The 16,683-nt window shown below is 34.4% G+C and overlaps 3 protein-coding genes across 3 annotated transcripts; 2 read left to right on the plus strand and 1 right to left on the minus strand.

Moving 5' to 3' along the window:
- Positions 1-312: 312 nt before the first annotated feature.
- On the plus strand, positions 313-1,783 carry LOC132308702 (transmembrane emp24 domain-containing protein p24beta2-like). The gene is made up of 4 exons (XM_059806879.1): positions 313-522; positions 1,124-1,310; positions 1,388-1,495; positions 1,639-1,783. The coding sequence occupies exons 1-4, from the start codon at positions 313-315 to the stop codon at positions 1,770-1,772; spliced, it is 639 nt and encodes a 212-aa protein (XP_059662862.1). The 3' UTR covers positions 1,773-1,783.
- A 164-nt stretch (positions 1,784-1,947) lies between these two features.
- Positions 1,948-9,029, minus strand: LOC132308701 (acetyl-CoA acetyltransferase 2). Its single transcript, XM_059806878.1, has 15 exons — positions 8,870-9,029; positions 8,142-8,210; positions 7,079-7,177; positions 6,799-6,972; positions 6,600-6,705; positions 5,858-5,996; positions 5,449-5,526; positions 5,296-5,361; positions 4,819-4,904; positions 4,210-4,309; positions 3,995-4,105; positions 3,867-3,908; positions 3,582-3,668; positions 3,233-3,338; positions 1,948-2,191 (listed from the first exon to the last, which is right to left on the minus strand). The coding sequence occupies exons 2-14, from the start codon at positions 8,185-8,187 to the stop codon at positions 3,249-3,251; spliced, it is 1,224 nt and encodes a 407-aa protein (XP_059662861.1). The 5' UTR covers positions 8,188-8,210; positions 8,870-9,029; the 3' UTR covers positions 1,948-2,191; positions 3,233-3,248.
- A 4,531-nt stretch (positions 9,030-13,560) lies between these two features.
- Positions 13,561-16,079, plus strand: LOC132308703 (nitrile-specifier protein 5-like). The gene is made up of 2 exons (XM_059806880.1): positions 13,561-13,784; positions 14,935-16,079. Exons 1-2 carry the CDS (start codon positions 13,758-13,760, stop codon positions 15,892-15,894), a joined length of 987 nt encoding a protein of 328 aa, XP_059662863.1. The 5' UTR covers positions 13,561-13,757; the 3' UTR covers positions 15,895-16,079.
- The last annotated feature ends 604 nt before the right edge of the window (positions 16,080-16,683 follow it).

A 16,683-nucleotide genomic window follows, 5' to 3' on the forward strand; every position in this document is an offset into this window, starting at 1 on the left:
CTTAGATCTCTCATAAAGTCGTTAATCATTTTGTCCTCTGTCTTCTCAAAATTTAAGGTGGTAATTCATTCAGTTTGATCTCTCAGCTTGTCATGAATTTTAGAAACACTAATCATACCCAAAATAAGTCTCTCTCTGTCTCTCTCATAAATGTTAAAGAACATGAATCATGACCAAAATTCTGTTAAAACATGCGGGATCAAAATAAGTTTCTAATTGTTTTTCACATTTTTCAATTAAAAATTCTAAGATATGCTTCAGCATTGTATATATAATACAATGTATTGATCTATATATGTTGAATTGGTACAGATGGGAATTTGGTCATTGCAATGTGTAATTATTGTAACGTTGTTGCTTTTGTCGATCCTACAAGAGACATTGGGGCTTAGGTTTGCAATTAACAAAGAAGAATGTTTCTCTTATGATGTTCTATACGAAGGCGACACAGTTCATGTTTCTTTTGTTGTCATTAGGGCTGAAACATCGTGGCATTATGATGATGAAGTTGTTGATCTTGTGGTAATTATTTTCACTTCTACGCTTATATAAATTTTTTTTCCCCCTTTCATATCGACATGATTGTGTTGTGTTTTTCTCATTTTTAGTTGCCGCATAAATTTTATGCCTATTCTGTTTTATCATAAGCTCAGTCCGAGAGAGAACATGCAAAAAAAAAAAAAAAAAAAAAAAAAAAAAAAAAAAAAAAGTGGAATTACATTGATGGGGTTTGGGAGCATCGAATTGACAATATTGGAATTAGAAAAAAATTTAGTTCCAAGACATTAATTCGGTGCTCTCAAACATAGTTTAAAGATATTCCTGTTTTAGCATTTTGACACACCAAGACAGGACATTTTCTAGTTAAGTTTGAATATTTGTTATGCTAGTATTTTTTTCCTCTCTTTTTTGGTTTTGTATTTTATTCTTGTTACTACAATTATAGTGAAGTAGGTAGAAAATAAAAGGTGAATTGCAAGGAATGTATTCACTGCTGATCTATTTATGTGCGTAGAAAACATACTATTAGTTCCAGATTTTGATCCTCTTGAACTGTACTACTAGTGTTTGATCTAGGGAATTTAGCATTAAAATCCCATAATAATTGTGTTGAAATGATCAGATAAAGGGGCCTTCTGGTGAGCAGATTCACGATTTCCGGGACAAGGCGAGTGAGAAGTATGAATTTGTGGTTCACAAGAAAGGCCTCCACTATTTCTGCTTCACTAACAAGTCTCCTTTTCAAGAAACCCTAGACTTTGACGTGCATATTGGCCATTTTGCATACTTTGATGTGCACGCAAAGGATGGTAAGAAATCCTCGATCTCCCAGTTCAAAAATAAAAGAATGGAGATTGAGATTGATTATATATGTGAATGAATGCAGAACATTTCAACCCTTTGTTGGAAGAGATCACAAAGTTAGAGGAAGCTCTTTACAACATCCAGTTTGAACAGCATTGGATAGAGGCTCAGACTGACCGCCAGGCAATAGGTATTATATGTATATATATAATTCTCTGACACTCTCTTGCTTGGATGTTGATTCAAAGTCAGTGCATAAATGTGAGAATTAATAATGAATGTAGCAAGTTCATTAATCTTAGAATTCATATGTTTTTGTGGAGTGGAGTGCAGTGAATGAAGCAATGAGTCAGAGAGCCATCCACAAGGCAATGTGTGAATCAGCAGTACTCATCGGAGCTAGTGTCCTCCAAGTCTACCTACTGAAACGCCTCTTTGAAAGAAAGCTTGGGACATCCAGAGTTTAGATTCTTTTGCTACATCTACACACTCGATATCTGCGTCGAGAGTGAAAGCTTTTGTAAGTTTAAAAATGACTTTCTATTATACAAGTTTTATGGTTTCCCATATAGCATTATCTCCTGCTTTGTTACATTTTCTTTCTTCTTTTTGTTCGATAATTTTTATACTTTGCGTCAAGAGTTGGGTAGAATCCACATCATTCACTAAATAGTTATAATTGATATGGTAACACTCCAATGACAACAATTACAATCATATCATTGATCATCATATATTAAATGATGATTATGCATTGAGGCAGCCCGCCGGAGAGGGAGGTGGAGAGAGAGAGAGAGAGGGTACTGAAATATATATTTCCTACTGGATCTAACTTCAATGGCGACGAGATTTTCATCCTTTAGAAGAGCCCACCCTCATATCTGACCTGCAATATAGACAACTATCGGTCATCAGATCATAAACAGATTAGCAACTTCAAAGCTATATTAAGTGTGCAAGTAGATTTTATCCTCCATGTGACACCCAAAAAGCTTTATAAATGTCTCTTAAATCACCTTTTTAAAAAAATGGCCATTACAATTTAGCTCTTGTCTTCGCCATCATCCTTGCCTTGGTAATAATTAAATATTCAAATGGGTCGTTACTTGAATATATACTCTTTCTCCACTCTTTTCTATTAGTTTCTTAAGGTATTCTCTTATTAGATCTACTATCGATCTGCCTAGTCAAAACATTCTACTGTGTAAGATATCTGGCCGAGTAACAGTCCGTAAATTATTTCTTTAAACACAACTTGTTTCATATATTTTTTTTTTTTTGTTAAAACTTGTTTCATATTCTCTTATCGCATGTGATCTCCATTCTAAATCCTTTTCTGTTGTTATTGTCATCTATCTGCCCGACTCTTTTATCTCTGCAAAATTTTTCAATCTACTTGGTAGAGACCTCCTCCCCAAGAGTTTCCAAGATCTGAAATTCATTCTTGTTTGTTTCCAAGAATTCATTTCTTGAAGAGAAAATGAGATACCAGTTGCAGATAGCTACAAGTATGGTTAACTCTCTGCATTTTACGGTCAAATGGTAACATGGTTCTTGTATTATAGGAAAAAAAAATTTAATTCCTGCTATGACCATGCTCAGCTGACTGGGAAAAACATCAGGTTCGTGCATATTAGCAATCAAAACAATGATTTTCTATCAGGAAATGACTCCCATTGACAAAAATGGATGTGCCTAATTTCTGAAAGAGAACTCCTGTTTGTCCCAATTATCTTAACAGTTACCACTACATGATGATCACTAAAAACTTGTTCTGCGTGATACACCTAATAGCATTATGTTTCCCTTTTTCTTTCTTTTCCCCTTAGAATTGAGTTCTCTCACCACAAACAGATCCAGAAGGAAACAAATGACTGATAGTTGCAAGAAATGAATCTGAACTGATTGCACCCTTCATGAGACTTACCGCAAATAAGACAGGCTTATAAAAGCTCTATGACAAGGGCTGATGCACCCCCGCCCCCATTGCATACACCACCAACTCCATATTTCCCATTCTTCTGCCTCAGTACCTGCAAGATTACACTGACTAAGACAAAGCCAAATACAATGCTAGGTAACAGAAAATGCAGTAAGATTAATCAACTTGATATAGGCCCGCCAAATAAACTGGTCAACCTGTCAAAAAGATGTTATGACAGAAAACTTTGAAGCTAGAGAGAGAGAGAGAGAGAGGAAAACTTTGACACTCTTGTTTATACCAGAATCAAAATCAGTAAATACTGCTTAGAAAATGTAACCCTGTAGAAACATACCCCCAAAAGTGTGACCAATATGCGAGCTCCGCTGCAACCTAGAGGATGTCCCAAAGATACAGCTCCACCATGTATGTTAACTTTTTCCTGCAAGAAAAATAAGGTATTAATCCTCAAGCCAATAGAAAATGAAGGAGATGACAGAGAGAATGAAAGCTTTGAACAACCATTCTAAGTCATAAAACCCATAGAAGGTAATTTGGTCACGGCTTGAAAGTGCCCAAACATGCACACGCAGAAAACAAACAGAAACACACCCAAACGGGTCTAGGTTTGCGAACTCACTGGATTAAGTCCAAGAAGTTTTTGATTAGCAAGTGCCACAACCTGCACGTCATTTGGTGAAATAAATTTGGTAAGGTCAGACAAATAAATGATTAGTTACTAAAAATAAGTTAGGCATGCAAGCTTACTGCAAAGGCTTCATTTATTTCATAGTAATCAACTTGAGAAGCGTCCAACCCGGCATTTGAAATAGCTTTTGGGATTGCGAGAGCCGGAGCAGTTGTAAATAATTCTGGAGCCTGCACAATCAATCTCATGTTGAGCACCTAGAACTTGAAACTTGAAGATAATAGGAGTTGAATCAGGTATTCTATAAAATAACAATTTCTTTGTTTTCATGTACCTGAGCGGCATCCGCATATCCTGTGATCTTTGCAATCACTTCCAGCCCAAGCTTGAGTGCCTTCTCCCCACTCACTAAGACTAGTGCAGCAGCACCATCACTGTCAATTGGAGCAATTTACTTCACAGTATAAACTTGAGCTCATTTCTTTATAAGACTTGCGCTATGAAATTTATTACATATTGTAACACTTCATGATTTATAAAAATGGAACAATTATATCTAGAATTGAACTCAAGGGATATAACTAGCATTCAAAAGAAATTTAAGTCCAAGAAAAAAGTCTAAGCATTTTATTGGAAGGATTTGAAAATAATATAATGGAAAGAACAGTGTGGTACCAATCATGATGATTTTACAATCAATGTTCTACATCAAATCACTAAGATGCCCATACAGAAGTTCAAATTGAGGTTAACCCGCTAGTGTAGCAATTCCAAGTGAAGTTTAGCAAAATCAATGGTAGGATTTAGAACTTGCATTTATCACAGAAAACAACAATCTAAACAGAGTGACATTAAGTTCTATGAATGATAATGCAGCCATCATTTAGACAAGTAAATGAAGATGACAGCAAAATGAAGGATCAGAAGAAATAAGATAACAAACCTTATATTAGAAGCATTGCCAGCAGTAACAGAACCACCACTCTCTTTAAAACTTGGTCGGAGCTTCCTCAATTTTGCAGCATCAAACTGGCAAAACACAATAGCAACAAATAATATTATTATTAATGTCATTAATGTACCAACTACCAAGGCAGGTAATGTTGACTGATCCACATATATTTATTTACTTATTTTCCTGATAGGTGCCTTACTTGTGGTGATGCTCAAGCTGTCAAACACAACAGAGTGGGTCAAAGTCTAAAGGCGACCACTCTGCCAAAAGTTACCTCCTAACTCAGTCTACCACTTGATCAACCCTGATTAACGAGGCCTTTCATTTTACATACAAGAAAGAATGAATCTACATAGGCAACTTATTCATAATGGTAGAGGACAATGTACACAAACATGCAACATAAATAAATATATTTTTTGATAAGTAACAATATCTAAGAATATATGAAATAAAAATATTCACCTTTCCTAGTCCATCATCCTTGTCAACAATTGTTGATGGTTTTCCTCTTCCCCCAGAAACTTCAACCTGCATGATATCCAATTATGGTTTATAATGGTGATTTACAATAGATCACAATGGTTCCATCTGTTATTTAAAGACTGTTTGCCTGACCGGAACTATTTCCCATGCAAAGGCACCACCTTCTTGAGCAGCAATACCACGCTCAAAGCTCTGAATGGCATAATTATCCTGCATTAATTATAACAGACATAAGTTGCAAAACTACAATGTATGATGATTTTTGTAGGTGAAGTCAAAATAATGTTGTATTGTGAAGCTCGGGTAGATTACTATTGTTTGCTAAGCAAAACTCCCTGGAAATTATGAGAACGGAAGTAATAATGAAAAGATTTATAAACCAAAAATTTTAAACAATATCGTTTCCATGTCATTTGTCCAAGATGAAGAAAACAGGAAACTTAATGCAGTATATGGAACTCTCTTACGGGCTACTTGGACTTTTTAATTTTTAATTTTTTTCTTCTTTCCAGAAATCAACAGGAGGGGTTTACGGCGAAACCTGCTCCTCTCTTGATACTGCATGTTGATCAGCACATAATTCAGCACAAACTCCCATGCCAAAATCATTATAAGCATCCCACAACCCATCTTTCAACATTCCATCAACAAGAGAATCATGTCCAAGTCGAGATCCCTTCCTGCAATAAAGTAGAAAATTAGTGCAGTTTGTCACACTGTTCATCCTGAAGCAATATACGCTAACTAAAATTGTGTATTCAAAGGTGCACTAATGATGCATATACCTAACTCCTCAATATCAGTATGGATTTCTAAATATGGAAATAACTAAAAGCCTTTACATGAGCCACAATTAGGAACCCTGTAAAGCGATAATTAGAAACCTATGGGACGCTCCAATGGAGCATGGGTGTCAATAATAATATTTATAAAGTATTGGAATCATTATACATAAAAAAAACATTAGTATTACTGTTTCAGAGACATGGCATGTTAGAGGAGATGCTAATTAATAAAAATCACCCCATTATATGAATTGTGTTACCTTCAAAAATGTGCGAGCAATGTTCATTAAGCTTATAATATCATGTTCTGAAAACATTATATTAAGTACTCGCACAGGGCGTACCCAGTGATATACTATAATGTTGAAGATTAAATAAATTAGAAGGGTATATACAAGAATCTATGGAGTGGTATTCTGACACATGTTCAGTGTCGTTTGACATGCATACTTGGATTAATATATATTAATCTCTCATTAATCAGATGGGAACATTAACCTTGCTTCCGCCAGGTATTTAGGCACGTTGGACATGCTTTCCATGCCACCAGCCACAACGACGTCATTGATGCCCAACTGAATACTTTGAGCAGCAAGCATTGTTGCTGCAATAACCAAAATAAAGAAGCAAGATGTTATACCTCACTAACATCAAGTATCTTATCCTAGAAAATGATAAAATATAAAGAAGCAAGCACCTTTCATTCCTGATGCACAGACTTTGTTGATGGTGGTGCAGACAACTGTATTAGGAATTCCTGCACCCAATGCTGCTTGCCTTGCAGGAGCCTGTCCTAAATTTGCACTGAGAACATTCCCAAAAAAAACTTCTTGTACAAGTGACGGGTCAACAGTTGCCCTTTTAAGAGCACCTGCAAGTTTACATGAAAGGGCATTTTTAAAGAAAAGAAGAAAGATATCTGGATCAACAGATAAACCCCATCATTGAAACAGAAGAAAAGAAGATGGTGCACTTACTTTCAATAGCTAAAGATCCAAGCTTGGTGGCTGGCAATGATGAAAGAGAACCAAGAAAGCCACCCATTGGTGTACGTGCAACACCAACAATACAAACATCTGTACAAAATAAATAAATAAATTGGACTAGCCATCAACCTACTTTTTGTTTTCATTTTATTTGTTTATTAATTTATTTTTTATATCATTGACAAACGATGAAAATTGCAGCGATTCGAAAATTTGAAATGCTTAAATAACTGGTAAGCAGAAAACTAGCCTAGGAAAAAACTGCTGTATTCAAATAGACAAGGAAAAGGAAGCAGCTAATCTAAAATAACCAAAGTTTTCATTCAGTGGATCTTGTGCAAGAGATGAGTTACAAAGGACATACTGAAACATTGAAAGACAATAATCATTTCTTCAAATTCTAAGACGAACCTATAGAAATATTTTAACATATTTTATATGTATAATTCATATACCTCTGTAGATATCATTAAGTAATATTAGCTTGATATATGTATAGCAAATTAATTTTAGCTTAAGTTCATGAGCTTGGAGTAAAAAAAATTCTTTTTAACAATTGGTAACACAATATATATGAGTTACAATTATTTTTAACAATTAGTAACATTTCACCAAAGGGCCTTTGATCCAATGGTATAACCACCCTATCCTCAAAGAGGAGGGGAGGGGTTCAAGCCCGAGCGTGGGCAAAAGGGTGTGTGTGTTTGCTTTAACATTAAAAAAAAAAAAACACAATTAGTAACATTCCAACTACAAGGAAGTTATTGGATGAAATGAAAATGGTTTGATTCCAAGTATAATTCTTTAATAAAAACTACTGAAACTACTATTTTCAATCCCACAATATATATGTAAGTTAGAATCAGTACATTTCAGGTACAGCCAAACAATGGAATGTAATGAAAATGGTTGATTCTAAGCAAAAACTACTATCTTTGAAGTTTGAATATGATATTGGAAAAAACACACAAGTAAATTATCAGCTATTGACACCGCATGAATGATGAAACCACCAGAACTTTTTAGACTAATAAAAATAGACCAGATACGGCACCTCTAGGCTTTATAGAATCCGAAGATGCTGCTGCTGGTGGAGCCATTATTATGTATAGAAAATAGATACCTGTACAATTCAGAAAACCGCTTAGATTTTGATTTCAGAACAAAATAATAAGAACAAAGTGATTTTGGTTTCAGAACAAGATAACAAAAACAGAGTAGGTAAGCCCAAGCAGAACATGTGACCCATGAAAGAGCAAGACTCAATGCCTAAAATACACTCCATGGCAAAAGCATGAAGTGCTTTTGACTTTTAATACAGAAAAATATATCAACGAACAATCTTCTTACTCGATCAGTAACTCTCCTCTTGGCTCTCCTAAGAGACAGAGAAAGAAAGACCCTTTCCGGGCATTTTCTCATCTTTCCTTTTAATTTTCACGAGGACCAAACAGAAAATCAACAATAAATTTCTGTTCTTTTGAAAAATAATAGCACACTCAAGGCACAAACACAAAGTGTGCAAAATAGAGAAAACCAGTAAAAGATTTATCTGAGAGTTGGAAAGGAACAGAGTTAGTTAATTGGATCCAACATCGTCAAATAGGACAAAAGATACATTTTAATATCTAATTGAAAGAAAAAGAAGTAAAATTTGATAAATCCAAAGCTCCGCAAACTTAGATCAGGAGAAATGCCGAGAAAGTAGAAAGAAAATGCGGGAAAATGAACAAATAACGGAAACTAAAAAATTAAGCTTAAAGATCAAGATAGACATAATACCTCTCTCAGTGGAAATTCAGAGTTTGATCAATAGCTGAGCGCTAGAGAGAGGTGTTAAACAGCAAATCGAACCAAGGTGCAATATATAGAGAGATGGTAGAGGTGGAACCAAGTTACGGAAAAATCCTACAATGCCGATTTTATTGACCGGAGTATCATATTTAATGGTTGTTAATAATATTAATTTAAGATTGAAAATTTAGCAAGATGGAATTAAAAACACAAAAAAACCAAAAATTTGTGTGAGGCCGTCACACACACACCCACATTAAAAATATATATATATATTAATAAGTAAAAACGTTGTTTGACCTGAAATAAATGTCAATGTCTTTCTATTTAATTTGGAATGTCTCAAAATTATATTTTCCTTAAATGAAAACTTCTTGGGGGTAGTTTTGACAACAAAAAAAAAAAAAAAAACCATGCATTTAATGTGTAATCCTTGATGGTGCTGAAGCACTTACATTAAATTCGATGAAACAAGATGTAAAGAGGAATCCTAGATAAAACTTTCACTCTCTTTTAAAACATTGTGGTTTGAAATGTTTAATTTGAATCCAATTATTAATTTTTATTATGGTGTAGTGTTGCCAAAAAATAATAATAATAAATTTACAATTTGATGTGTTTGTGTGTGTGTGTTTTTTTTTTATTTATTATTTTATAATTATTGAGAAGAAACTTTACATACTCTGTTTATTCAGTGAATTAAATCATCTCCTTCTATTTTCCAAAATATAAGAAATATCATAAGATTATCCAGCCTTTGGGTACAATTCAATACACTTGAGAAGATAAATTTAATTATGAAAATATAAAAATATTCAATGTTATATTTATATTCACTCTATCATTCTTATATTTCGTTTTACATGAAATCTAAATATAAAAACACAGTACTTGAGCAAAAAAAGAAAAAGAAAAAGGGATGCTCCATTTGTTGGGTTTAGACCTCGGATTCCACAGCCATTAGAAGCTTTTGAATATTGACATTTATGTTCCAATAAAATTAAAAAAATTCTAACTGGACATGGACTGATAGACAACTCATTTATTTTTTTATTTTTTTATTTTTTTTGAGTCAACTAGAGAGTGAAAATACAAGAAATCAAATAAGAGAAGAAAATTAATGGGGAAAATGGAATATAAGGAGTATTTTTTTGAATTCCAAATCTAAAAATGCCACGTAAATGAAATAAATGTAACAGTTGGAAGTTGGTTTCCTAACTCACAAATAAATAGTAGTACTTTTAAAGCCCAAAACCTTGTCACATTTCCACCTACAATATGGGGCAAATTATATTCCATTAATGCACAATACTTTATCAGGTATCTAACCTGTGTTGAGTTCAAAAATATAGTGAATGGTCAATTTTTTTTTTTTTTTTTGGTTGGCATTAGGAACTTTCTTAGGTAAGGTCCCTTCGGGTCTCACCTTAGGTTACAAATTTAGGAATTCTGTGGACAGTCTCACACTTCAGTGTCAATTTCAGTCGGGGAATATAATGAGAATGGATGGATTCGAACCTGGAACATATGGTATCCCAAGCCGTTGCCTTACCAACTCTACCAAGTCCTTGAAGACATAACGAATGGTCTTGTCAATACACAATTGTACAACTTTTTAGGAATTTCAATTGGGCCAAGTTATAAATTGTATAATTATGAATTATTGCACGTTTTGTTTGGAGTAACGCTAAGCTGGTCGACTTTAATAGCAGTATGTTGTGATTTGTGAATGAAGGGATAAAATTATTAATAACTCCATCACTTCCATGTATTCAAATAGATTCAGATCTGATTTTATTGACATTATTTATAAACTAATAACTTTATATAAATCATAGAAACACGTGAAGCGATTAAATTAAATTATATTTTAATCAAATGCTAGCAAATTACCAATCGTAATTGATTCCGTCAACATAGGTCCTAGGATGAAAAAATTCATGTTTTAATTAATTAAATAGATCAATATTTTACTGTTACTTACATCGGTTAAGTCCTGAATTATAATTTGAATCTTAAATGTATTCCGTACACGTTATTTGTGAAATGTTGCGCGTGTGATGAGGTAATTAGTAGCCTCACCTCATAAATATAAATATACATATATCACTGTTACATTAAGTAATTACTCCAGAGTTTAACAAGAAAAAAGATAAAAAAACAAAAGGAAGTGCAAAGAGTGAGAAGGTATCTATTTCATATATATTTGCAGAACAGTCGGCTTAGGACGGCGGCACACCCCGTGGTGCCAGTGTGCCACCCGGTCCAGAAAAAAAAAAAAAAAAAGGGTACAATTTCTAACTGCAGACTCCAAAAATAAATAAATAAATAAAATGTTTGGTTGACTTGAGTTTTATTTTTTATTTTTAGCATGGTTGACTGGAGTTCAGTACACTTAAAAAACTCTTATATGAGTTATATGTTTATGTGTACACTTATACATAAATATGTATATATAGCAACTTGCATGTATGTTGATATAAAATTCTATACTCTCCTCTATTATCTATATGAATGTTTATACTGGTGTTTTTCTTGCACCAATTTTCTAACAATTGACCAAATTAAAAGTATAAATGATTTTCTTTTTTTGTGAAACTATTTTTTGATATAAAACATTGTACCATCAAAACAAATGGAACTTTGATAGACATAGACTAATTGAAGGGATAAATAACTAAAACAAAATCAGACCACATTATATAGTGCATGATTTAATTGACTTGTTCAGTACACAGCTTACTATACGCATATATACTTGCATGTGTATGCTTGAATATGTGTGTCTGGTGGGTTCAGGGATTGGAAATACAGAAATCTGGAGGATGGATGACTAATAAATATATATTGAAAAATTATATTTCTTTAATTTAATCTTCAAAATAATATCCGAGTCACTCCAATATTTTATTACAATAATATATACCATATAACTGATAATGTCAATGGAGTACCAAAGAAAATTGTTTTTGTAAGTGCAAAAATCACCCATGTTTGTCTAAATTTTAAATATAGACAAATAAAAAAGTAATACAGATCAAAAATAATTTTTTAGGGGAAATTTATTAGGAAGTGGAATTAGAGCAGGTTCTAAATCCGAGTTAATGAAAAATATATATATATATGTAGTAGAAATTACTTTGACAAATAAATATTTTAAGACATCAAAAAATAAAATTAAAATATTTTACATCCAAATAACCTGGTGGGTCTTAACTAATAAGAGTAGTGTAGAATTTAGGAGCAAGAGTAGCACTTATGAAGGTGTGTTGAATTTTGTTCTCACACTCTTCAATCAATTTCTTCACTACTAGGCCCAAAATAAGCAGGGTAAAGCATATTGGGTTTAGGGTATTTGACTTATATTCAGTCCATTGAAATGGAGTGATGAATGGGCTCATTGTATTTGTATCCAGCATCACATGACTACAAAGACTGGGCCAGGAACTGGTCTTCTTTTGTGAAGCTGGGACAGTTCCACTAGGACGCTTTATATGGTCGATCTATCAGAGTCGTATGTTTAGTCACTGGACGCAGTACCACCACAGTTTTTGTGCTACCTGCTTGTAAATGATCCATGAAGGGCCCAACTATTGCAGTGCCAAGTTTGACCACAATAATGAAAAATAAAACGCCGTTTGACATACGCTTTATTTTAAGCGTTTTGTTTTTTTTACTAAAATATAAATAATGTTTTGAAAAAAATATCAGAAATACATTTGTAAACGATATTTTGTTGTAAAAATGTCGAAAACAAAAACATGAACAGTTATGATTTTGGTCCATGAATAGTTGTGAAAATAAGAAAAAATAATCTTTTTGTATTTTGATTTTGGGTCATTATTTACGAAGTATTTTAACATTGTGTAAAATAAAATAAGGCCGTACCAAACATGCTTTTGTAGCCAAAATCGACATTGTAGCAGTTTAAAAACAAAAATAAACAAAACGCTTGCTAAACAGGGCCAAAATCCTCAACCCTAATCTAGTCTCAACTCCAAACTAAATCTCAAATTATTGGTCTGAGTAATCATTAATTGACACATTGACTTTCCTGTCATTTCATGATTGATTGGAATCATATAATAATTTTTTCAATCAAAGTATTTTTGGAGTTTCGATTCAACTCGAGTATTAGGGTAGCGTTTGTAAGGTAACACTTGAGTTGGTCGTATTGGGATCATGTCGGTCAATTAATCTCAAGCCATGGGCATCGGGTAGTTGTTTTAGGCAATGGTTTGTAAACTTGAATTGATCGAATTAGACTCGATTAACTCTAGTTAGGCTTGGGATTATACGAGTTGCCAAACACACCCACCTTGTTTTAATTAATTATAAGAAAAACGATTGCAACTAAGGTAGGCACAAAGTTAATTTAACATCCTAAATCGATTAAACAATTAATCAATCACAAACTTCCAACTAGGTTTAATATACTCTAAAGCAAGGCACTACTCATACGGGTCACACCCTTCAAGAGAATCTTAATATTTTATTTAAGGTAGGTAAAAGTGGATTTTAATGTTGTAAATTTAATAACCAATTGTCGTAAGCTTATTATATCAGTAAATTAAAAGTTCAACTAAGTTTTATCTGAAGCAGGCACAAACCATGCCCTTCAAGCCAATCTTGATCGTCTTTTATTATTATTTTATTAGAAAATGTAAACAATAGTATTATTTAAGCATTGAGATTTGAGAAACGCCCATTATGAGGCCAAAAATTACCAAACAAATTGGTACAATTCCTTTATTGGTATCGTACTACTCCTGTAAGATAGTGTACTAATCACACGGATAGTGGAGAGCCGAACACGCACTGTCACTACTGCCTCACCCATTCTCAATATTCCAGCGACTCAATCTCACCGCCGGCGATGGGTGCACAAGGTGCATGGATTAAGGTTAGTTTTTTTTTTTTCTTTCTTGATTTCTTAGTTTAACTTTACATCGTGTTCATTTATTGTGTTCTGGTTTGAATTTATGATAGCTAGGGTTTAATCGCATTCAAATCTTTTCTCGCTCTTTTTGGTGACTTAATTTGCTTGAACCTTAGTGTACCATTTCAATAATTGTGCTAATAAAATTGTTCTTTACCTCTGTGAGCTCACTTGATCACCTATTAGATTGCTCAAGATGATCGTTCCGATTAGATTGTGATTGCTTTTGAGTTTTGGATTTTACGTCATCAGACATTCCCAGAAAAATTTTTTCTGAATAATAATGTGTTGATATAATAATAAAGGAAGCTATAACTGTATGTGGTTTAAATTGAAGTTAAATAGAGTAGAATTGATCACTATGCTCTTGGTTTACTTTGATGTTTCTTAAAAGTCGAATAATACAACTGATCACGACCACCCATTCGATCATCACGGTTTATGTGGAGGATTTTGAAGTATCATTAATTATCATTCCGATTAGATTGTGATAGCTTTGAGTTTTGGATTTGAAGTCAATAATAGGGGAATTGGAACATTAGTACCATGATGTGTTGATATGATAAAGGAAACTATGACAAATGTATGGTTTAAATTGAAGTTACAGTGTTACATAGAGTAGAATCGTAAATTGATGAGGGCTTTGTTGAATTGAGTTGTATTCTCTATATTCTTCATTCATTCAATTGCTCAGGATATGATTGAAGTGGACAAAAAAAAAATTGAAACCATCTCAAATTAAAGGGGCTCGAAATCCATCACTTTCTAATTTCATGAGTCATATATATCACCAATCAATTCTTATGTTCAATTTCTTTCCATTTCAATTTCAAGACGAACTTAATACTCCCAAACATAACTTATTCTTCTTAGAATTATCCAACCTTTTCTTTTAGATGAGGTGGGTTTCTCATGCATTTCGCTTCATTTAACAATATGTAATGTAAGCATTCCTCATCATATGCCAGTGTGAGTACTGATGATGACCATTGACCACTAGCATGACTTTACATGCTACTATTGTATTGTGAAAAGTCGAGTGTTTGATACTGTTTTCCTACCACGCCTAGTTGTTGAAAAATGGTGTGTGTAACCATGTGTATGGTCGTATCAGCTTGGCCAAAAGGGTACTGGACCTGGAGCAAGAAGCTCACATGCAGTAGCCCTGGTAGGACAGAAGGCTTATGTTTTTGGTGGCGAGTTCACGCCACGTGTCCCAGTTGACAACAACATCTACATGTTTGATCTCAATGACCTCACATGGTACGTGGCAGATGCAACTGGTGACATCCCTCCGCCACGTGTTGGTGTCACAATGGCCTCGGTTGGTGGGACCATCTACGTGTTCGGTGGTAGAGATGCCACTCACAAGGAGCTCAATGAGCTATACTCTTTTGACACGTCTACGAACAAGTGGGCCCTAATCTCTAGCGGGGACACCGGGCCCCCTCACAGGAGCTACCACTCTGTGACTGCTGACGACCGGCGGGTGTATGTATTTGGCGGTTGTGGTGTCGCCGGCCGGCTTAATGATCTATGGGCTTATGATGTTATTGATCAAATGTGGGTCAAATTTCCAGTTGCGGGAGAGAATTGCAAGGGTAGAGGTGGGCCTGGGCTGGCTGTGGCCCAAGGTAAAATCTGGGTTGTGTATGGTTTCTCTGGTGTGGAGCTTGATGATGTGCACTTCTTTGATCCGGTTGAGGAAAAGTGGGTTGAAGTGGAGACAACCGGGGAAAAACCAACGCCTAGAAGTGTATTCTCAACAGTTGGAATTGAAAAATACATATTTGTATATGGTGGGGAAGTGGACCCTAGTGATTTGGGCCACTTAGGTGCAGGGAAGTTTTCGGGCGAATTATATGCATTGGACACAGAGACATTATTGTGGAAGCGGTTGGATGATAAGTCAGATTCCGGTGAGCATCCGGGGCCGCGTGGGTGGTGTGCATTTGCGGCAGGACAGCATGACGGCAGCAAAGGATTGTTGGTCTATGGTGGCAATTCGCCTAGCAATGATCGGCTTGACGACATTTTCTTTTTCACTCCTTGTTTGGTTGCTGATGGAAAGTGATCACTTTAGCCATGACATAATAAATATTGTGATTAGAGCGATGTGAGAGGTGTGTGAGATTGTTGAATGGGTAGTGCCTAGTGAGCAATGAATAAACGTTATTTTGTACTATATACGCAGTTTAAGATAAGAACCTATCGGGTTCTATAAAAACCGCATGCATCTATTATGTTTTGTAATTTGTATTTCTGGTGTATATATTTTTGAACTCAGGAGGGTAAAATACTAGGTATGTTATACAATTGATATGCATCTATTTTTTTCATGTGCATTTTGTAATCGACTTGCTGAATTTTTTTAGCTTGTTTACAACCCAAAATCACACGCTCCACGTATGCTGGCTAGTGGCTTCATCAAATCATGGTCTTTGGTGGACGTGTACCAAACTTATAGTGGGATCAAGCTCATTTGCGCACCAGTCTGACTCCAAAACCTTTGTGTTTCTTGGTTCCTATCAATTCTTTTTCTTTTTGGGTGAATCGTGAGCTCATGCGTTTCTTCCATGTCCAATCTAAAATGTTCATTGCCGGATATTTCATTTTCTTAACCAAGTATCATGAAAACATAATCACCATTTTCCTTGTAGACAAGTATTAAACTGCGGTATTTTTTCTTAATTTAAGAAACTCGGGTAGCTTGAAAGGTTTTTTTTTTGGAACCCAAATACTTTTCTTAACATACGGAATGTTATTTTAGATTAAAAATTCGAAGTGTGAAGGTTTGAAGTCAAAGACGACATAGAACAATTCAACCCAAGGTCAGTGAGAATTCAACCGCTTTATAAGTGTG

Source organism: Cornus florida, unplaced genomic scaffold (genome assembly GCF_030987335.1).
Source record: "Cornus florida cultivar Cherokee Brave unplaced genomic scaffold, ASM3098733v1 CherokeeBrave_3.0.0_Hap2_Chr05, whole genome shotgun sequence".
Lineage (NCBI taxonomy): Eukaryota > Viridiplantae > Streptophyta > Magnoliopsida > Cornales > Cornaceae > Cornus > Cornus florida.